At 44.0% G+C, this 22,302-nt stretch overlaps 1 protein-coding gene across 2 annotated transcripts; it reads left to right on the top strand.

Annotated features, from left to right (window-relative positions):
• Positions 1-400: 400 nt before the first annotated feature.
• On the top strand, positions 401-21,552 carry LOC101162323 (galactose-3-O-sulfotransferase 2). Of its 2 annotated transcripts, XR_002875275.1 has the most exons (5): positions 401-882; positions 10,999-11,115; positions 12,531-12,831; positions 15,042-19,480; positions 19,514-21,552. XR_002875275.1 is itself a non-coding variant. In XM_011487726.3 (4 exons), exons 1-4 carry the CDS (start codon positions 860-862, stop codon positions 16,122-16,124), a joined length of 1,524 nt encoding a protein of 507 aa, XP_011486028.1. In that variant the 5' UTR covers positions 401-859; the 3' UTR covers positions 16,125-21,552. The 2 variants fall into 2 exon arrangements, 1 of the variants encoding a protein (XP_011486028.1); XM_011487726.3 differs by having other exon boundaries at positions 15,042-21,552.
• Positions 21,553-22,302: the final 750 nt, after the last annotated feature.

Raw genomic sequence — 22,302 nt, 5'->3', positions numbered from 1 at the left:
GACACCTGTACTCTGGTGAGTGTTCTGCTGTGGTGGATGATGGAATGGAAAAAGAGGGGGAGAGCCGATCACGTCAAGATCCCATCATCAGAGTGGTCTTTGAGTAAACGTATGCTAAAAAATACATTTTTAGTTTTTTGTTTTAGTCATTTAATCATTGTTCTTGTCAGTGTTTTATTTTTTTTTTCATTTTATTTTACCCTTCAGTTTGTTGCTATCAGGAAGGAAGCTGATGTTCATCACACAAAAAAGGATGCTGATTTTTTATTAGTTCAACATTTCACTTAAATGTTTAGAAATACCAGATTTTATCTGTCTAATTCCATAAACCGCAGACAAAGGATCAGATGTTCAAACTGTTTCTCAGCTGGTTTTTTTTTGTATAAATTTAAACAAACGTGCATGTTTTTACCTCTGTATTGTGTAAATACGTGGTCATTTTATTTACTATGCAGTTTTCTGTGTGCGGGGGGACCTTTGTGCTCAGCATCCCCCCCCCCTGGTCGGTGACGCCCTGCCTCGCCTTGTGATCCGAGATGCTTTTATTTTGACAGCGGCCGGAAACCTCCCCCTCCCGCTCCAGCCCGCCTTCGGCTCCCAGCTCAGATCGTCGGCGGATCAGCGAACGGGGATCCACAAGGAGCAGAGCCGGGAGAAGCCACGGAGGCTGAGGCTGGTCTTCCTGCGGGGACCCCCGAGCTCGCCGTCCGTCCGTCCGTCCGTCCGCGGGGCCGCGCGGAGTCCATGGCCTGGACTGACGCTGGATCATCAGCTGCAGCTGCTGAGGACTGCGAGATGCTCCGAGCTGCCTGCAGCTGCGCACCGACACCGATACCGACGCCGAGCCCGGGACGCAGCGATGTTCATCAGACTCACAGCCAGGTACAGCAGCACCGAACCGGAACCGGAGCTGCGTGTGGAATCCGCAGGAGCAGGGAGAAGGGGGGTGTAGATGCACTGATTGTGCTGGAGAGGAGGAGGGGGAGGAAGAGGAGAAGGAGGAGGGGGAGGAAGGGTGAGGGTAGAGTGGAGGGCAGAAGAACGCCTCCACGCGAAGGCCTTTCTGCTCACACTGATCCTCCATCTGCTGGACCGAGACCGTGCGCTCGCGCGCACGTCCACGCCTCTAGTCTCCTAAGACCATCTCTGACTGCAGAGCATTTCTCCTGGCCTGCAGAGAATTTCAGACTTTTTTGAGTTCTGGGCTGCATCTAGGCTCATCTCAACGACTCAAACAGTGAGCTCGGTGCTGTAATGTGATGTGGCAGGAGGCCGGAAAGTGCATCATTGTCCTGCAGAGGACATGCGTGGATGTACAGCTGCTGCTCTGCAGACCTCCAGTCTGAAACTTTCATGTTTGTGGTCTGTCTCATGGCTCCTGTCTCATCATGTTGACTTGTTTTCCTCTGATGTGGTCTGGGACGCTGTGTTTAGTGTTGTTTTATGAGATATGCATACACGCACACGCGTTTGGTGGGACATTTTGCTTTAATACAACACTTTCAGCTCTAGATCTAAGACTGAAGCGGATCCAATCATGCAGATTCAGAACCTCTGATTAGAATAGAAGTAAAATAAAAAAAAAAAAAGACAAAAACCTGCTAGTCTGTGGAAAAATCCAGATTCACCAAAATAAAAGTTCTTCACCTTATGTTACATCATACCTTCTTTAAATCTGCCCTTTGGGGAGTTCTATTGTTTCTCTCTGCTTTGCATACATTCAAGCTAAAGTGAACCGCACCAGAGTTCGCTTGCAAACAAACTGCACACTTTCCAAATTTTTCGGGTACTTCTAAAAGGAAGTGCTGCCTTTTTAAACATGTCTTTGCTAATCCATTTTTAATGCTTTTTTCTTTATTAATGTAAACTGACCAATCAGATGCCTCTGTAAAAGCATGTGGTCTTCAAACCAGCGTACTCCTGATTAGCGACGGTAGTACCCATAGAAACATTGACTCCGACCAGCTGCGACCAATCACTCAGTCTGGCTCCAACATGGCGGCGTCCGCATCACAGAAAAATGGCGGCCGAATTGGCTTCACTTCGTTAGACCTGGGAGTGAGTCATTTCCTCATTTTCGGACGATATTTCCAAATGAAAATTGTCATTGTTTGTCAAAGACAGAGTGTTACTGATTTCAGCAATGTTACACAAAAGTCTGTTATTCATTACACCAAATAGGACACAAGTTGTTTATTTTCATGGTGTTTAAAAAAAAAAGGGGAAATATTTTCCAAAAAAACAGTTTTTCAAGTTCTTCTTTCTTAAAGTTTGATATATCGTGAGTTGTTAGAGATGAGAGATATCGATTATCGCCATATCGTGATAGTATCGTTATCCTGAGCAATGTATCGCAAATCGTATGGTATCGTCAGGTACCCAGTGATTCCCAGCCTTAATAAAGCTCAAGACATCATTTTCTGAGCTACAGCCTCTTTTAGTGTGAACTGTGTCAAATCGTCATCAATAACTAACTTTATCACGTAGAAATTCAAACTAGAAATGAAAGTTCAAAGAGTACAGTAGCTTTGGACACAGTGGAAATACTGAATCTAGTTAGCAGAGAAAATGTGTCCTACACCAAACAGTGAGTTATAGTCGAACTGTTGACCGTGCCTTTGTTTGGTAAAGGCCCAAGTATTGAATGACCTACTGCCTTTTTCCACAGGATAAGGACATGAGTGCTGGCCACACTTCTTTGGTATGGAAGCGATTTTGTAGCATAATGAAAAATAAAAGTCAATACCAGAAATGCTTTTTCATTTTCTACTTAAAAACCACTTAATCTGTGTCATAATTTAAACGAAAATGCAAAGAGGGGATTGCATTCTCATTTTCACATCCACCCAGTGAATAGTGTCGCATAATTCAATTTGAATTAGCATTTCCAGAGGGGAGGCGGGGCGACGACGTCATGTCTGCTAACAGACTCATGCTAGGAGCAGTGTAGCTTTGTGTTAGCGGCAGAGGAGAGGACTTTGTGATGGTTGTGAACTCCTGATGATTTTGCACAGCTTCTCAGGACTACGTAGCAGCATTTCCGCCTTCTGCAGACTCTTCATTAGTTTTAAATGTCTCTTTAAATTCTGAAAACCTGTTTTTTTTATGTAAATGGAGAAAGACAAAACAAACGAGCTGCTTCACATTCCTGCTGCTGGCTTTAAGGAATGGGAATATTCCTGCGTCTTTGTTACAAAATCAGAGGCCAAACTAATGACTTCCGCCTTGAAGCATGTTTAAAAACCAAATCTTTTGGAGCCGGGTCAATTTAGAAACCAGTCAGTCTGCTTTCTAAAACCTTTCACCTCCTGGGGGTGAAACGTTTTTCATTTTCACAAACTTTTAGATTTTTTTTGACATTTTTGAATCCAAATTGATTTTAATTTAGGGGTGGCCCTCTGATTTAGATGTGTCAAATCTTCTACAACAGCCACGCTATTCACCCTGGATGCCCCGCCCCCTAAATGTCCCACTTGTAGAGGGGAGGTTTAGTGATATCAGCACACATTCGGTTATAGCGCTGCTGTTGGAGTTGATTGTAAATCTTTAACCCTTTAACAATGGAGGTGTTGCCGGGGGACACCTAAATTATCCAAGCTGTTTGGTATGTCGTAAATCTTCGTTTCCGAATCCTTTGGATTTACGTTAATTGCAGTCACACTTAAAGTGTTAAATTAGTTGAAAGAATGTAAACACTGGACCTAAAGCTCCGGGATAAAGGGGTTTAAGGAGTTCTTGTCGTGGTAGGATTGAAGAAATTAAATTCCAAAAAAGTCCTCGGTTATAAAAATGCTAAGTCAGGTCATGTGTCAATGTTTTTCTGTGACAAAATATTCACAGCTGTAAGGTCTCTGTTGACTGAAATGAGGATGTCCTTGGTGCCAGTTCGCTAAAAGCCCTGCAAAGATTAGGAAATATGTGTTTGGAAAAACAATCCAAAGCCACTGCAGAGTCTATCATTTCCTCTTTGGTTTGTCTTCAACCACACGTTTACTTAAACCAAACGGAGCAGACGAAGAGCAAACACGCCGCCTTTTCATGTGTTTTCAAGTGTTTATGTGTTGTTTTTTTTAAGTCGACAGATCTGAGTTCAAAAAGCACCTTGCATGTCTAACTTGACGTTTTACAGAAAGGAACCTTGAGAGACAATGACTAGGCCTCTAGAGAACCCAACAACATATGTTGGAGGGATTAGTTTCACTCTCACATAATGCCAAGATGACTCGCAAACATCCACAGTCACCCGGGTTGACATGTAATCATGCTGACACAAGGAAGAGCAGAAGTGACTAAAATACTCTCTGTAATGCAAAGAAACCAGTAAATGTTAAAAAAAAAGGCAATAACCAATTCAGTCAAAAGATAAGAAAATAGGTTAAATCGTGTACAGAGACGATGCTTGAAGTAAAAACTACAAAACATTTATATTGAAGTCAAGAAAGACTTCTAAATGTTAAGTAAAAATAATAAAAGCTCCAAGCTGAAATAAAAGGTGTTGGATAAATTTGAGCTTTATGTGAAGAAAAATGGGCACATCCTATGGACGAGTTTGAACCCTGATAATGATGTGATATAGCTGTGGAAAAATAAGCAACTCTGGAGCAGATCCTGAAATCTATCCTGAAGGATGCTAGTAGTTACATCAGGAAACTCAAAAGGCTGCATCATCTGCATAGATATGGAAGCTGATGCATGATAACCCTGACAGAAACGTATGTTTAAAACTAGTATTTCATTTTCAATGAAACTTAAAGGCCATACACCCTCCCATCCACGAGTTAGTGTATATAAATCCACCAACGCTTACCGGAACACGAGGCTGTTGGGTTATGTGTCACACATTGACTGTATATGAGAACTGGACCGTGTGAGTGTGACGCCAAAGAAAGTTATTTACCTTTGGCTCCAACGACAGTGATTGGTCAAAGTCTGTCAAACATTTTGAACGGTGGACGTGAGGGCCAGCAGGCACGACATGCTTTAATTGAAGCATTTGATTGGTCAGTTTAATAACTTAAATATCTTGCAATATAATACAATATCATGAAAAAATAGGACTATCCAGAACATATCCAGAAAAAGGTATAACAGAGCAGGAATGGTAATCTGAGTAACAGCTGTTTGTGTCTCAATAGAAGTCTGTGGACTTTTAGCTTCCTGGAACCAGCAGGTACTTCCTGTTTGCAACGCCAGGGGGGGGACGGGTCACTCAGTCCAACACTTCTGATGCCCATTGCACAACACTCATCTGTCTTTTTGATTTGCGTCACCTCAATGGTCACGAACACATTTGCTTCCTCCTGCAGCTACGTGAGGCATAACTTTGCCATTTAGCAATGGCTGAACCCTCATGCCTCCCATGATGACGCATGTCAGCCCCTTCTGACACATCAAGGTTTTTTGTGGAGTCGTCCGAGCGCTTAAAGGGATTGAAGTCTTCCTTGTTTCTGGACATTCACATCTGTATTTGCCCTCCCGTGAGGGGGAGGGGGGTGATATGTGGCATAGATGGACCAACATCGCCTGGTTCTCCGGCAGGTGAATCGTTGGATTTCTAATCATTTTGGAGGACAAAGAAGAGTTGACTTTTCTTTAGCCAGCTGCCTGAAATGACTTTTATCCGGGAGGTTTGAGTAATTTTGGCAGTTGCGTTACTTCAAAAGAATGTAACACATTGACAGTGATTTCTTAACACTAAGTGTCATTATTGGAATCACTACTTTTTGGTTTGTGCGATTGTCTGAATGTTCAACAGAAAAATTAGAATATCATGGAAAAGAATGTTCATTTCCGTAATTGGATTCAATAAATTAAACTTTCATAGATTTTTGTTTAATTGACTTGAAATATTTATTTAGATGCGAAGCTCAAACGAGGAAAACAAAGACATACATGAAACTATTCGTCTAGAAGTTGACGCATGAGAATGGAGCGGAGCAGGGAGCTGTTGGCCCGCCGATTGTAGTACCTAGGTCACAGCTACAACCCTTTTCCAACATTCAGTCATTCATCTTCGAATCCGTTTGTTCCCTTTCGGGGTCACGGCGCTGCCTGAGCCTATCCGGGCCACTTGCGGGCGAAGGCAGAGGACGTCCTGGACGGGTCGCCAGTCTGTCGAAGGGCCACAAATCACACACAATTTAGAGTAACCAGTTAACCTATGAAGCATGTTTCTGGACATGCTTCCAACAGAATTATTTCATCTGATTCACCACCATTTGAATAAAGCCATACTCCGTAGCAATTTAGAGCTTCATTTAATTTAGAAACGTCCTCCATGAGAAAGGAACATTTTAAAAACGGCAAAACACAATTTTTTTTAGTTCTTTTTTCAGATTTTCTTTGCGTTTTGCTTGATTAGTTTCCTTTTTCTCCAGTCTTCCCTCTCAGGCAGACATTATAGCCCAGTTCCTTGTTTCAAAGCGATGGTCATTTGCTTGTGAGCAGTATAAACATGCGTGAGATCGGGGCATGTTGGTCCATAAAACCCTAAGCGTAACATAGTGAGCACAAGGAGACCTCTGACGACAGTAAATCTAAACCATTTCACTCTTTATTTCCCCATCTTTACTCCTCATTTTTCTACATCCTCTTGAGAAACTGGCCAGGCTCCAGTCCAAAGTGTGCCTTCTTCAGTTTGACGTGTTTATTAAATTGAAGGGTTCGTTATGGTGGGTTTCTCCGGCTCTGCCAGCTGTCACATCCCTTCTGTCAGAAGCTGTTTAATCATAAATTAGGAAGTCATCTTTGGATTTTGTTTTCCAAGTCCCTTACAACCGTGTCCTAATCACATTAACACATGAATGATCTCTGCGGAAATGGAGACGTCTCGACATTTCTGGACATTTTGATGTCGGCTGCAGAGCTGGAGAAAAAACAATGTAGGAAGGAAAGGCTAAAAAAGAAAATGCTTCTCAAAAGAATTGGTTGGGAAACATCTGGAAACCCTTGACTGTGAGTAAAAAAAAAGCCTCTGGAAGAAGATCCCAGTCCTTATGCACTAAGAAGTGTAGAGTGGCAGGGGTTTTACCATCTAATTTATTCAAGCATATTGCTTATTGTGATGATTTTATGGTGATTTTATTGTTTGTTTTTTAAATATATTTGTCAGTTTCTGTCTTATCTAAACAGTATTTGAACTTGTTAGCTTTACTTTTGACTCCAATGTTTCCTCAGCGTCTGCCTGGCCTTTTAATGGGGGGGGGGGTTGCCTCATCTCGTGTCCTTGGCGGTCTGGGGGTCCTGCACTTCAACGCTGGGGCTTGGCGTGGACTCTGGCCTACCGGGATGTGAGTGGTTGCGGTGACGATGCCCTCTGTGGTCGTGCTGATAATTGTTCACAAGTGCAGCCAATCAGACGTCACAGACACCGTCTGAGAGAAACTTTTTTGATCTTGGGGCCTCTGAACCATAGAGAAGAGGCTATCTGGCGCGTCGGCATCCCTGATGTTATGAGAGACGCCTGCTACCAGCTTACTCATCTGGAAAAAAACAGCAACCTTCAAACGCTGGATTCCAGTTGAACAGCAGCAACATGTGTTGCCCCTGAAGGCCTCTTTCCTCTCTGTAAGGTCCTTCCTCTTCCAGCAGCTCACTCAGGCTCCTTGTCAAAAGCAGGGCTGTGGCTCAGCAGGACTGAGCTGCCTGCAAACCACGCCTGCCAGAGGCAGGTAAGTGATCCTGGATTTTGCAGGAGCTGAACCCAAGATAGAATTCAGAGCAGCATTAGGAAGCCGCTTTAATGGATAACTAGAGAGCCGCTCTGTAAACGCAGGGAGTGAGCACTGGCATTAAAATGAGGGCTGTTGGTTAATATTTTTCTATTTTATGGTATTTCTGTAGGAAATCCTTTTCATAAAAAAGCAGGAAGAACATTATTGGATGTAACATTATCAGGGATGACCTGATATGAGCTTGACTTTTGTCCTCCTGAAGATGCAAATCTCCTCTCCGCCAGCCAGCCTGAACCCCTTTCAGCTGCGTAATGAGTCGTGACATCCACACACGACAGCTAACGGCTTTTGGTTCCGCCTTATTTTGAGCGCCTGTGCTGCTCTGAGCCTGGATGGGCGCTCTCGATGGTAGCAGCCAGACATCTCCACAGCTGCAGGGAACGGATTCCTGATGACTGTCGCAGGTGAAGCAAAGCTCGGCGATATCTCTGATTGCCTGAAGCATTTCAAATCCCACTGTTCCCCTGCTGCTCATATGCATCTGCGCCAATTGCTGCCTGCAGTTATCACCACCTGTTGGCATCGAAATGGCAAGAAGAGGTTATTTTTTTGGTCTTAAAGCAAAAGCAGGGCATTGTTACAAAGACTTAATGTCAGTGTGAAGTCTACATTTGCATAAATCAGAGGTCAGCAACGTTTATCACATGAAGCATCCATTCAAATATTTCTCCCTAACAACTGTACCATCCCCAGCTGTGATGTGAACTCTACTGTAAAGAAATTCAAAAACATTTCCAACATATCAAGATTATTTTAAATTTCTTTGACAGCAGGTCAAATAGCTTTTTTAGACATGTTTTGACAATAATTTAAAAGAGTGCTTTCATAACAATACTTTGCAAGGCAAATGGGGTCAAAGTTGAAGTAGTACTGGAACATCCGAAAGTGATGCATTTGTGGTAGGACTGCACAATAAATCACAAATTTATCGTCATCCCCATATCAAGCTTTGCAATATTGCAAAAGACGGTAAAAATTGCAAAAATGGTAATCTTAAATGTGCTAAAACAATCTTATGGCAGCTTGAAGTATTTAACGAATCAAATGAATCCATTTCTGCATTTGACCAATCAGATTTGTGGATGGAACCCAGCTGTGATGTCATAAATGTGTGCAGCAGCTCTCAGATCAGCTTTGCGCTTTTCCCTCACGCGCTCCTTCCGCTCCGCCTGTCATCTCACCGACAACGCCTTCAAACACAGGGGAATTATGTCTATTTATTTTCCAACGGTGCGCAATTAATTTCAATCTTAAATCATGAAGGCTTATGCGGAAAAGCGCCAGTATTTATATAGGGGAATGGGCCCTTTCCTTATGACGCCATAGAGATTGTCACCCAAACCTGATTATATCTTTCAAATCCAGAAAAAGCAGATGAACAGATCAAGTGCTGAGTGTTGTCACACCCCTACATTCCACTGACGTTACCTCCACAAGTTGCCGACCCCTGGCATAAATGCTAGTTTTGTGAAGGTCACATGTGGTTCTTTGGCATGTCAATCGCAGGCTTTGTGTTAAGTTGCTCTGCTGCTTAGAGTCATTAGAAACGTCTGCTGTGAGCCAAAATCAGAATTCCGAATCAGAAGTTCTTAAATGCACATAGGATCCTTGAACCTTTTCAGTCGGGTTTAGGCCCAGCCGCGGCGCAAAGACCGCGCTTTAAACATTTTTTAATGATGTTCTGCTAGCAACAGATGCAGGTGATTTAGTAATGCCCTTATTATCGGATCTATTGGCAGCTTTTGACATAGTTGATCAGGAGATCTTGATTGGTCGGCTGGAACACTGGGCGGGGCTTTCTGGCGAAGCTCTGCATGCGGATGAGCTGTTATCCCACAGGCAGGTCTTTTAATGTTGGCATGGGGCCCTCATTCATCCAAATGTTACCCCTTGAGGTGGGGAGTTCCTCAGGGGTCTGTTCTGGGCCCATTGCTTTTTTTTTTTTTTTCTGTTTACATGCTCCCACTGGGAGTGCTGCTCCGTAAGCATACGGTGGATGCATCTTTATGCCGACGACTGCCAAATCTATGTCTCTATACAGAAGGGTCCTGACTTCACGTATAAGGCAATATCTGACTGCCTTGATGAAGTTAGGTGGTTGATGTCGGCTAACTTCTTTAGGCTTTATGAAACAAAAACTGAAATAATAACCCCAGTGGTTGAAAGGATCATGGTCTTAATCTCCTGTTGCTCGCCCCGTTTTAACAGGCTGTACTCTAACTTAGGTGTAGAACTTGATGCTACCTTGAAACTGGACCTCCAAATAAATGCTGTAACCACGTCCTGCCTTTTCCAGCTGCAACGTGTGGCCAGCATTGAGTCTTTTCTATCCAAGTCAAACCTTGAAATTGTGACGCATTCTTTTGTGTTGTCCATGCTGACTTATTGCGGCTCCTTAAATGCTGGGATGCCCAAAGCTTCAATAGAGAGGCTGGTTGGTTGGTTTGAATCTATGTTTTCACATCTGTTTTTATGTCCGTTATGCTCTTCATGTTTATGTAATGTGTTCTGCTCTCCTCGTGTACGGCCCTTTGGGCCTCCTTGGCTGGTGGTGGAATGTGCTCTAAAAATGAAGAAATGCAATGAAAACCAAATTTTTCACCCGTTAAACTCTTTAGCTACAGAAATGAAATCTCTTTTATTTCTTAAAACATTGATTTAACTCTTCAGGTTTTCCAGAATCCTTGGAGCATCTAATGTGGATCTTTTTAGTGTCTGTCCAGCCTTGTGCTATCTTTATGATGACACATCCTTTAGGATGATTCATTGATAAAGCCTCTAACCTTTCCCATCAAATGATTCAAACCGTCCAAGAAGAACTGGGTAAAAGCTTCCTCTGCGTCTTTGCAGCAATAAAAAACAGCCTCCAGCAATAGTCTTTATCACCAACCCACTGTTTGTCAGAGGTCAGTGAACTGACAGCAGGAAAGCTAAATCCAGAACCACTGAATCACAGCATCCTTTATCTTCATCTTCTTTCCTCCCACTGATGATGCTTTTTCTACATTTCTGTGGTGACTCATCCTTTTTTTAACCTCCGCCCCCACCCGCATCTTCTCCTTCCTTTTCTCTGCTCCACGTTTTTAACATGAACTTTTTAGATAGAAAATATGTAGCCAATCTAACTAAAGGAATCCAGTTTTTTTCACCTTCAGCGTCTTTTATTCCTCTGCTCCTCTTCATCTTCAGTTCCACTCCTCCAGTCTCAGCGAACGTCATATTTGATTTTGTCTTCGCCTCATTCCGGGTTTGTCGTCTCTCCCAGGATCTTGCGATGGCTGGTGTGTGGCCGCGTGGGTCCATTATGGATGTGGAAAGCCCTGCTGCTTTTTGTGGCCGTCGTCTTTGCTGGACAGCTCTTGGGGGTCATCTTCAACAAGAGGTCAGGATTTGTATATATAATTCTTTTTTTTTTTTTCTTTACTGCATTTTTCTGCTCTGCTCCACCAGATTGCAGGACTGTTTCATCATCATCAAACTGAATTCGCAGAAGCATTTCAGCACTGACAGGCCATAGAGAGCTGCCACGATCCCCGAGTGCGCTGAAAGTTCTTAAAACTACAAGGGGCTAACGCGAAAAACATGGCGAAACCGGACATAAAAGGCTATGAAAGAGATGAGGCCATTGAAGTTTTATGAAAGTCCCCCTCCGGCGAAAATCATGTTTTTTTTTTTTTTTGTTTTTGACATGTATGTGTGGCATTTTTCCGATGAAAGAGAACAAATTTAACAAGAAATCATATCATTTTTGCATTTCTGAGTATTTCTCGTTTTAAATCGCTGTCAATCAAACTGTCGCTCGGTTTGAATTGACGAGCTGTTGTGATGACACAACCCCGATCTGCCCCGCCCAGCGTGCACATCAGCTCAGGTGCAAGAGAAGAGAAGATGGTACACTGCTGCGTTCCCTGCACATATTTGAAGTGCGTCTAAGGCTGGATTTTGTTGTTGGCCGCACGTATTTAAAATTAATCTTAAAGTGAAAGTCCCAAATATGCTCTCCGCTTTTGTGTTCTTGCTCTGACCGAGTTTGAAGGGCCTGCTGTGTAAAGTTTAAAATTATTCAAGTAAAAAAGGCAAAGGTTATTGACAGTACCTAGAGAGAAGTGGAACCATCAAAATTGTATTTAATATTTTCAGTGAGGGCTGCACAAAATGAGGTAAACTTGCCATGTGCAATATTAGTGATCAATATCGCCATGACGATACGACTAGCAATACATGACCAAATAACAAAGCAATAACAAAATACAGTTTTTCCATTTCACTGCAACAGTTTTATTTCAAGATAACTCTAATATAACCTCCAATGACCCTCATCTACACGGGGGGCGCATATCTATCATAAAAGGGCTCCTTTCTATTGGTCAGCCACACGATGGGGTCTATCTGATTGGTCAACCATTTATTGCAGTTTACGCAGTCTTATGTGACGCATCTGTCGCACAAGTCGATGATGCGATGAGGATAAATTTTAGATTTATTGTGCAGGCCTTTTTTTGATTTCTGACATTTATCTGCTTAAATGATATTAAATGGATTTATTCTTCCTAATTGTTGGTCCTAGGTTGTCATGAACCAATGGGATGCTTATATGGGTGTTCAATCTCCGCCTCCGCTCTGGGGTTCCAGACCTTTCCGCGTTCCTGATTTTCAGAAATGTTTTCATTGGTGATGGAGACCTTCACAGGAAACCAACTTATCTGATCCAACGTTATTTTTAGCTCTGAGACTCTTCACTGTAAACGCTTATGGTGAAAGTAAATGGTTGCTCTCTTCCTTTGGGATGTTTTCCAGCGGAGTGCAGCCAGCTGGGCACTCCATCTTCTCGTCCCCTGATGCTCAAGGGCCCTCCCTGGGCTCCTGTCGGCCCCACACCCACATCATGTTCCTGAAGACCCACAAAACAGCCAGCAGCACAGTGCTCAACATGCTGTACCGCTTCGGAGAGGAGCACAACCTCCGCTTCGCCCTGCCGTTGGGCTACCAGCTGGGATACCCGCTGCCCTTCAACGCTCACAGAGTCAAAGGCTACCGAGGCCCCGGAGCGCTGGAGTTTCACATCATGGGCAATCACATGAGGTTCAATAAGATGGAGGTGAGTCACCCAGACAGGTGGACCCAAGTGCTGCTGGGTCATCCAAGCTATCTGGAGCTACATCAGAGGTCAGAGTACGGTTCGTTTGATGGCACTAACCAGTCAGTTTGCCATAACCAGGGATAGACATGAGCAGATGTAGGATCAGCAGAGAGGTGTGAACGCAGCCTGCAGATCCTATGTCTGCTGATTCAGGACCATCTATGATCACCAAGTGCTCCAGATAGCGATGCTCCAAACCAAATGACAACAACTACAATTGTGTTGCATGTTGGAGATGCATGGGTGTGTCGAACAGTGATATTATAGGGAATGTGAGCTCAGCCTGGGTTGGCAATGACAACAGTTGAAGTCCGGCATCATTTAGTGCCTGGTGTGAGGAGGACCTAAAAATGACGAGATTAAGATTATAAGATCAAGGTTGTGTCTGAATTAACCCCTAACTGCTAAAAAACTATAAAGTGCAGCACTATGTAGTTCCCTGAATCCTAAAAGTAATTTGGACTCCATGCTCACTCTTTTTTCTTTTTTGCAATGATTATTTATGAGTCCACTGTCCATAAAAACGTTGATGGTTTATGAAAAAAGAAATGTAAAAACATTTTGTTGGCCAAAATTGGTCCGACGCAATGCCTTGTGGTCTATATTTGCTGATCCAGTGAGCATCGATGCACACTGGCTTTTCGCAGAGACGTCTGGGATATTTCTTGGGCCCTCCATTTTGGAATTGTAGATTCAGACAGCACTACAACATGGCGAACGCACTATATGGTGCACTACATTGGGGTTAGGGTGGGAATTCGGACGCAACCTAAGATTTTAATAATAATAATAATAATAATGGATTGGATTTATCTGCGCTTTTCAAGACACCCAAAGCGCTTACATTGTGTCCATTATTCATTCACTCCTCATTCATACTTGGTGATGGTAAGCTACGGTTGTAGCCACAGCTGCCCTGGTGTATTTATGGGCGAAGGCAGGGGGACACCCTGGACAGGTCGCCAGTCTGTTGCAGGGTCGAATGTCTACAATCACACATCTATACACTCTCACACCTCCGTCCAATTTAGAGATTTATTGTCATCTAACATTCAGAATGTTATTCCAGAGATCTTCGTTTTAAGTGAACTTAAAATAAATAAATAAATAGAGTAGAGGGACAAAGCAATTGGAGGAGGGGTTTCACTTGTTTCACTTGTTAGGTTTAGGAACGCGGTAGTGGATAGCATGGGTTTACGTGGGTTTATATAGACTTTTCAGTGGAAGTGGTTGCTTGAACGTGCGTTGCTGAGGACAATGTAAAGCGATCTGTTGATAATCTGTAGCCTCTTTTCTGGATTCTGGGAGAATAAACTGAGTAAAAATAATGTGAAAAAGAGCCAAAGAGCTTTGAGCCGCCGTGGGTCTTAGAACAATGACTGAAATTTGTGGAAGTTTTTCCTAATTTAGCCCGTTAAGATGTTTCACTTGGTTGTCAGAAGTCCGTCTTTTCAGTTAGGCAAAGCTAAAACACCTGGTGCTTAGTGTACTATGACATTGAACAGGTGAGCTGCATCTCTGTCATGTTTTTAAAGAACTACTTTGATGAAAAGCATTTTTGTTGTTGTTGCTGTTTTTAACATATTCTTGTCATTTTTCTGATGGAGGACATGTATAAAGACAATTAAGATTAAAATGTATTTTCTGAATATTTCCCTACTCTAGTCTTTGTGAATCAGCAGCAGACAAATTAATGCAGTTTGAAAAAGATTATATTTTGCTGGGTGGGCCACTCTGCTCCATTCTGATGCATCCACCTGCAGACAAATAGATCTGTGATCGTCTTTGTTTTTCTCGTCTGAGCTGGAATCTGGATCTAAACCGTACGACTGACTGGATAGCCCCGATATTGTCAGCCATTTTTGCTGCATTGCTAATGTTGGGTCGGAGGTGTGAGGAGCTGTAAGCTGGCAGTAGAGTGTAAACAAAGGGATGATGGGAAGGGTAAGCGGCCTAACTCCGTGCCAACTGTCCCGCTCACAACTTGGAGGTAAATTACTGATGATCTCATGCCGCTCTGCAGAAACTATGTCCAAGAAAACACAACAGGTTTTTAAATTTGGACTAAAAACTGCAAAATGATGATTAAAAGAGCCCTAGGAACATTTTTACAACAATTGAAAGGATGATCAGGGTGGGACTTTAACGTCTTTGTGTCCTGCTTTCAGGTGGAGAAGGTGATGCCTGCAGACACATTCTACTTCTCCATCGTCAGGGATCCTGTGGCTTTGACCGAATCCTCCTTCGCCTACTACAAAGAAGTAGCACCTGCCTTTAGGAAAGCCAAAGGGTTGGGGGACTTTGCGGACGACCCCAACAAATACTACGACCCCCGCCTCCGCAACAACCAGTACGCCCGCAACCTCCTGTGGTTCGACTTTGGCTTGGACCACAATGCAAACTTCTCTTTGGCGCTGGCTCAGCGCGGGGAGGACCTGATCCGCCGGACCTTTAAGCTGATCCTAATATCAGAATACTTTGACCAGTCCATGGTTCTTCTGAGACATGCCCTCTGCTGGCCGCTGGACGCCGTGGTCTCCTTCAGCCTTAATGCTCGTCAGCAGAAGGCCAGCGTTGGAGGAATGAGCGGAATCTGGATGGGCAAAGCGGCGGCAGCAGCTGGCGTTGGAGGTGGACGCCCACAAGCCAGGATCCCGCCCAATCTGTCGCTGACCGGGGATCAGCGGGAGAAGCTGCGGCAGTGGAATGCCTTAGATTGGTACCTGTACAAAGCCTTCAACCGCACCTTCTGGGAGGAAGTGGATAAATTTGGCCGTAAGCACATGGAGCAAGAAGTGAGCCTTCTCAGGATGAGGAGGGAACATCTCGCCCGGGTTTGTCTCAGAGATGGCGGGAAGCCTGTTGAGGCTCACCGTATCCGGGATAAGAACATTAGGCCCTTCCAAAGCGGTTTTGTGAGAATTCTGGGATATGAACTCCAGCCCGGGCTGGACAACGCCACCAGAATGTCCTGCCTGAGGATGATCAGGCCCGAGATCCAATACAAAGACCTGCTAGATTCTAAACAGTTTCCACAGGTCCCCCCCATCCAAGCCCCCCAGAACCCCTTACTGATCGCAGCAGGCGCGGGATCTTTTTTAAGAGCGGAGTCTAGAAACAGAGAGGAACCTGTGGGGTTCGAGATCGGGGGGAGGACTATGGAGGAGGGAGGCAAAGACTGGGACGGTAGCCGTTTAGTCCGGAGGAACCAGACTGGGATTCGAGGATCAGGGACAGGAAGGTCTCCATAGTGTGTTTTGTATCTCATTGTGAAACTTTTGGAGGTTCGGTTTACACCGGAGAAAACGCCCAGCTTCTCCTTTGCACTTCCAAGTTTGCTTGTTTTCCTGAACACCCCCAGCTTTTGCTGGCGCTGAGAAGTTTTTTTCCAGCCCAAGCGTCCAGTTCCTTAACAGATGTGGATTGTGGAGGGCAGTTGTATGTTACCGCAGGTCAATGGGGGACGCCGTCTTAGGAGTTCAAACGGTTGAAACTTCAACAGAATATTCATAAAGCCACTGCTCCAATGCTGGCCGTGTTCTGAACCGGATCCAGACATTGGAAGCGGGTCATTCCCTCTCAGTTGGGTTGTTTAGCCAAAAAGTCTGCTCAACTCCAATTAAGTTTGGATTTTCTTACCAGATGTGCATTTATTAAAACAACCCAAATTGTTAAGTTCTTTAAAAAAAAGTCTGAAATTATGATGGAAACACGCCTGGGTGTTGACTTGTAAACAGTAACAACTAATGAGGTTTTTTTTGGCAGCTTTAGCCTTGGGTAAATGTTTTTTTTATAGGTTTGATGAAGAGAACAGTGAGCAAAGAGAACAAACATCTTCTAGCAGATCTCTGGGGAACCCCAGAGGAGAAAATTCTTCAAGGCTCAGGTTACAGCTGCAGACCACTTTCTGTTCAACGGCGACGGTGCATCTGATTCATGTTGCTGTTTGGACACACGCCATCCTTCCAGTCTTCATGCATGAACTTTGTCTGACTTTGATGTTCCTGTCGGTTGATGTCAGCTGTGAATGTTTTATTAACTCATAGCAATTGCATGTTACAGAATCAACCTCCTGCTGCACTTTTTATTTTTTTCTCTCTCCAGAAATTCCTACAAAATTCCCCCTAGCTCATTGTTGAAAGCCGAAACGAGGTTTTCTGAGACAAGCCAGCCGGCCTCACGGTTCCTGCACATTTACACATAGACTCTCCACCCGTAGATTTCCAGGTCTCCCTTTCCATGAAACCAACTGTAGATGTTCTTTAAAAACACTGCAGTCCTCTTGGGAACTTGTGCATTGCTCTGAAGCTAGGGTCACTCTGCTCGTGGACGGGTCACATAAGTCAAAGACCATGCCGTGTTACCCTGCGGTTCTTCAGGGTTCTCCCGTCAACACAAACCAAAGACGCGCTCCTTTAAGCTGGAAGTATTTGAGCCTTTGGGCGTCGGTTCTTTCTAGATCATAGACCCAGCAGAACACTCGCATCGTGACGGGTCTCCTGTCTCTTGGTAGAAGTGGTTTAGAGGGTGGAGGCAGTCTGCATATCTAAATAAAGGTCAGTTTGAGTGTCTTTTAGGGCTGTACTGTGGTGTAGTGGTTAGCACTCTTGTCTCAGAGCCTCCTTTCTGTGTGGAAATGTATGTTCTCATGCATGCGTGGCTTTTTTCCGCTTACCTCCCAAAGTCCAAAGACATCCGAAAACATGCTTCATAGGTCAATTTGAAATTGTTTTTAAGTGTTTAGTTGTCTGCAATAGAATGGCACACTGTTCAAAAAGTTTAGAAAACGAATGGATGGATAGAATGAGTGCCTTCTTTGGTGAAGACAGCAGGGGGCGATGCAGCCATCAGAAGGACCTACGTGTCCTGCTTAAAAAGAATTTGGTCTCTGTTACGCTATGTACACATCCGCCATGTGACGCTAGGTGTGCGGAACAACGTGTTCAGTCCAACGCTACCCAATACCAGCGCATGCACCTACAGTTGGAAGAGGCTTGATGTGAAAAGTCAAAGTGGTTCAAATCCGGCTAATCTCGCTTCAGGCTTCTTCTTTTCCAGCTCTATTCCCATTTATCAAAGACTTGGTGTCATATGATTGCGTCCAGGCACAAACTGCAAATATTTATTCCTCCTCCATAGTCAATTTCCAAACGGTTTCATCTTCTGTGAATTATACAGGATGCTTCTGCTTCTCATACATCCCCACCAAATTCCAGTCCCTGATTGGTCAAAGCTCAGCTGGTTTAACTTTCATGGCTGCAGGTTTTGTACGTAGAGCCCTTAATCAGTCGTAGAAACTTGTGAACGTGAGAGTTTTGAGTGCTGAAGCCTGAAACGCTCATTCACGCGTGTTCACAGACTTGTAATCAGAAGTGCTCGCTTGAACGTAGCTTAAGGGTCGTATCTCGCTATTCGGCATCTGTTCCCTGAATGTCTCAGAAGTTTTGCAACGGTCTTCCATCACACAGACGTGTTTCTGTGCGAGTAAGACAAGCCTCTGTAGTCCAGACACTTTATGAGAAGCTCACTGCAGATGCTCTTCTGCTGCGTACATCACGCACTCTAAGCATTGTGGGAATCAGCAGGAGCAACAGCAGCATCTAAAAACGAGGCCAACACTCTCGGTGAACTGAACATGAGACTTTTGTGTTGCACTACTGCAGCTTTGTGTCTCCATATAATTGCAACCCATCAAGATGGAAACCTTTTTAATAAATTAGTTGAATTTGGCTTTCAATCATTTCAACAAGTTGTGGTTTGATTCCCAGCTCTGCCCGGTTGAACAGTCCTCTTAGTGTTGTTTTAAAAAAATGCAACCAGCGTTCTCCCAGACCTGGAAATCCCTGAAACCTGCTCCAGTATCTGCTTCAGTGACTTTTCCCACCAACCAGAAAAATGAAGCTCTGAGAGGCAGACGCTCCTGAACTTCCGCAGAGGTGTCCTCTGTAAATGAAGTACAAATGCATTTCGTGGTTCCGCTTCTGCCGCACGCTTTAATAATGAATGCTCCTCTGATTGACGTTCTCCTGACGGGCACAGGCCACACAAACCTATTTACACCCTCTGCTTCAGGTCAGGTCAGTGGCAGCTGCTGCTTTCTTGCCTTGGCCGCTAACCGCACAGATCGATTAATCCACCATCTTTCAAATGTTGAGGTGTTGATGGTTTGACACGACCGGTCTCCTGCCGTGTACAGAACATTCTACACCGCCGACAGAGAGCCACCACAAGCCTGTCAGCGGTTTAAAGGGAGCAAAACAGGTTCGTGTGTAGCCAGACAGCAAGCACGCTATCGTCTAAATAATGTAATACTCTAGAATGTTCCTTCTTTGTAGTAGTAGTTTTGTAGTTTGTCCAGGACAGAGTCAAAACACAGCATGGTCTTTTCTGCAACAACTCATTCTCATTTTGCAAGTCCAGGTTACCCAGAAGAGTTTGGATTCAAACTTTTATTCCTAATTCCAAGTGTTTTATCCTGAGATGATCAGAAAGTGTGTGTGCTTGATTCAAGACACAATGGAAACATGGATATTCCGATCTTATCTAGACTCTCACACCGGAATAAGAGGCTTGTTTGATCATCCTCATCAGATTAGGGTACTTTTAGGTAGGGTAATTCATCAGATTAGGGTACTTTTAGGTAGGGTAATTCATCAGATTAGGGTACTTTTCTTGATATGTTATAGTCAGGATTAGAAGTGAAATCTGCCGTTTTTATTCATAATAAATTGAACTCTTGTCATTTCTGCGGCTGGAAGGAACTTTTATTGAAACTTTCCAGTGTTATCTGGACGTCAGTGCTAAAAATGCAAAAGTTAAGTTTTAATTACCAATGTCTTAGAATAAATCTGCAATATAAACCACATTTCCTGGTCAGAAAAAGAGTTGGACATAAAATTAAAGCTTTGGGCGGCGTTGAATGGCCCGCAGATGCTCTCTGCCGTTACCCCCCCCCCCCCCCCCCCCCCCCCCCCCTTTTAACGTCCTTACCAACTGAGCGGCGGCTTCAGAGCCTCCACTCTCACCCTCTTCTACCTTTTTTCAAATGGCATCTTTTGCTGTCGGTTTTATCTCCATAGCAACCATTTCATGTTTTGGTCAGCTTGTGGTGACAAACAGGTTTCTGTAATTTTTAGAATAATCGGCAAAAGCAAACTTTTGGATTTCCTTAGCAACTGAGGGTTTTATTTATTTATTTATTTTAACTACACCCACATTCCTAATACATTCATATCACATGTTGTTTTGTTCAGCTGGAGCCAGGGATTCATGTATTACATCTTTACAATATTCCCTTAAAAAAAATGTCCAAGCGCCAGGGGGAACGGCACTCCAGCGAGTTTGTCACGCCAACGCCGTTCAAATTCTACAACATTTTCTCCTCAGCAGCTTCCCAATGATGCTTGAGGAGTTAGGAGTCATCTTTTGGAGGAGGCCCAAAATGTATTTTCACCTGCTGAAAAAAACATTTTGGGAGAGTTTTTGAGGATGTTGTGGGGTCAAATTTTTGCTCAAATGCAAAGAAAGACATCAAATCAAAAAAATTTTTTTACGTGCTTATAAGGGCTTTACAATACAGACAAATTAAAATAAAAACCCAACCCATCCGTTACCCCCCCCCCCCCCCCCTCACTGTCTCCATCAACACATACATCCCACAAATACTTAGAAACTTTTTTTTTTATTGTATAAATCTGGTCCTTACGGTCCAGGACGCCTACAGGCCAGAATTAAAGAATTCAAGTAATTGAGTGCTAGTGGTGGGTTTCTCTTAAATATGTCAAACTGTCGACAGGAATCTCTGCTTTGAATATGGCTTAAATGTAACAGGTGTTCTAGATGAAAACGGCCGAAGCTTACAGAAACTTGGCTCAAATGCAGATTTAAAATGAAAAATCAGAATTGTGAAGCTCATAAATACAGAGCAGCTGAAATCCTCTGTGGGTACAAGACCAGGTCCAGAATGAGGTCCAGGCCCTGAGCGCTCTGATGGGCTTCCTGCTGCTGGAATAGAAATGTGAAGGGAGGCCAGACTTCTCACGGGGATCCTGGAAGCCTTCTATTAATCATAATGACATGCTTGTTGGTGTGCGGTCAAAGAAAGTTGACTCGGGCCAAACCCAGATATCTGGTTGTCCGCTGAAAGCATCGGTACGGATGGCAGCACCGTCGACAAACCAGCTGTAATCCATCCTCTTTGCTGGGAGACTCTCTTGTTTCCGTGACTTTTCCTCCATTTGACTGAGGCATCAGAAAACAGTTTTGTTTTTTTGCTGCGCCTGTGTTTAATAAAGTCTCGCCTCCGGCCGGGTTGAGGCTTTTGTTTTCCCTGTAGTGGAAGGGGGAGCTCACGTTTCCCTCCACGTCACTCACTTCAGTGCTTCTTTAGTTCTCTCAAGAGGATCGCATGGCTGTGCGAAGCATCGGAGTGATGAATGTGCGACCTTTCCTGCCGTCAGCGGCGTGAATAAGAAGCAGCGCCAGCGATCATGTTCTGCTGGACAAAACCCAGCTTTGAATCCTGAGGAGAACTGGACTTCCTCCTATTGTTTCCTGCAGAGCTGCAGGAACACAGCTGTGAGCTGCTGACCCCCCCATTATGTTCTCATTTGTATTTATGGCCTGTCGATTAACATGCATCTGTTTTCTTCCTGACCTTAATAAAGCAGCATTTCTTCACTCCTGTTTGTCTTTGATGCAGAGGAGAGCAGCAGGAAGGCATCCCGGTCTCAGGACTTCCTGTGTTCTCTGTCCTTCACACCGGTGTGGCTGCAGAAGATGCTTAGCTTCCTGTCGGGTCTCTGCACCGCAAAGCTCAGTCTCTTTTATAAACCTGTGTTTCCTCTTATGATAAAAGCAGACAGGTTCACAGACAATCTTAATATAATTCTAACATGAGAAATCAAAAATACAACACGATTAAAAATGGCCTCGAGTGCAATTTCTGCACACGAGGCCTCAGAGGGTAAAGTAATTACACACTTCAATGCAAACAAACTTGGGTAAAATTGCACACATTTCCAATGCCAAATAGACATCAAAAACCACGATTACAAATTCATTCATCTTCTTCCGTTTTATCCCTTTCGGGGTCACGGATCTGCCGGAGTCTATCCCGGCCACTTATGGGCGAAGGCAAGGGGACACCCTGGACAGGTCGCCAGTCTGTTGCAGGGTAGAATGTCTACAATCACACATCTATACACTCTCACACCTCCGTCCAATTTAGAGTTGCCAATTAACCTGTGAAGCATGTTTTTGGATGGTGGGAGGAAGCCAGAGAAAACCCACACATGCACGATTCCAAATAAGAATGGAAAATGGGGAAACTCTCATGCGTTCAAAAGTTAAAGGGCATTTAGGAAACACTGAAGCTACAACACAACGCTGAAATGAAACGGCATTGTTATTTTAGTATAATCATTTATT

Source organism: Oryzias latipes, chromosome 18 (genome assembly GCF_002234675.1).
Source record: "Oryzias latipes chromosome 18, ASM223467v1".
Classification (NCBI taxonomy): domain Eukaryota; kingdom Metazoa; phylum Chordata; class Actinopteri; order Beloniformes; family Adrianichthyidae; genus Oryzias; species Oryzias latipes.
The sequence above is the reverse complement of the archived record's forward strand: the minus strand, read 5'-3'. Positions and strand labels throughout refer to the sequence as shown.

Coding starts and splice junctions, on each gene's coding strand:
- LOC101162323 (XM_011487726.3), top strand. CDS start 860: ATGTTCATCAGACTCACAGCCAG. Junction 11,116..12,530: donor GGGGTCATCTTCAACAAGAG/GTCAGGATTTGT, acceptor GATGTTTTCCAG/CGGAGTGCAGCCAGCTGGGC. Junction 12,832..15,041: donor TGAGGTTCAATAAGATGGAG/GTGAGTCACCCA, acceptor TCCTGCTTTCAG/GTGGAGAAGGTGATGCCTGC.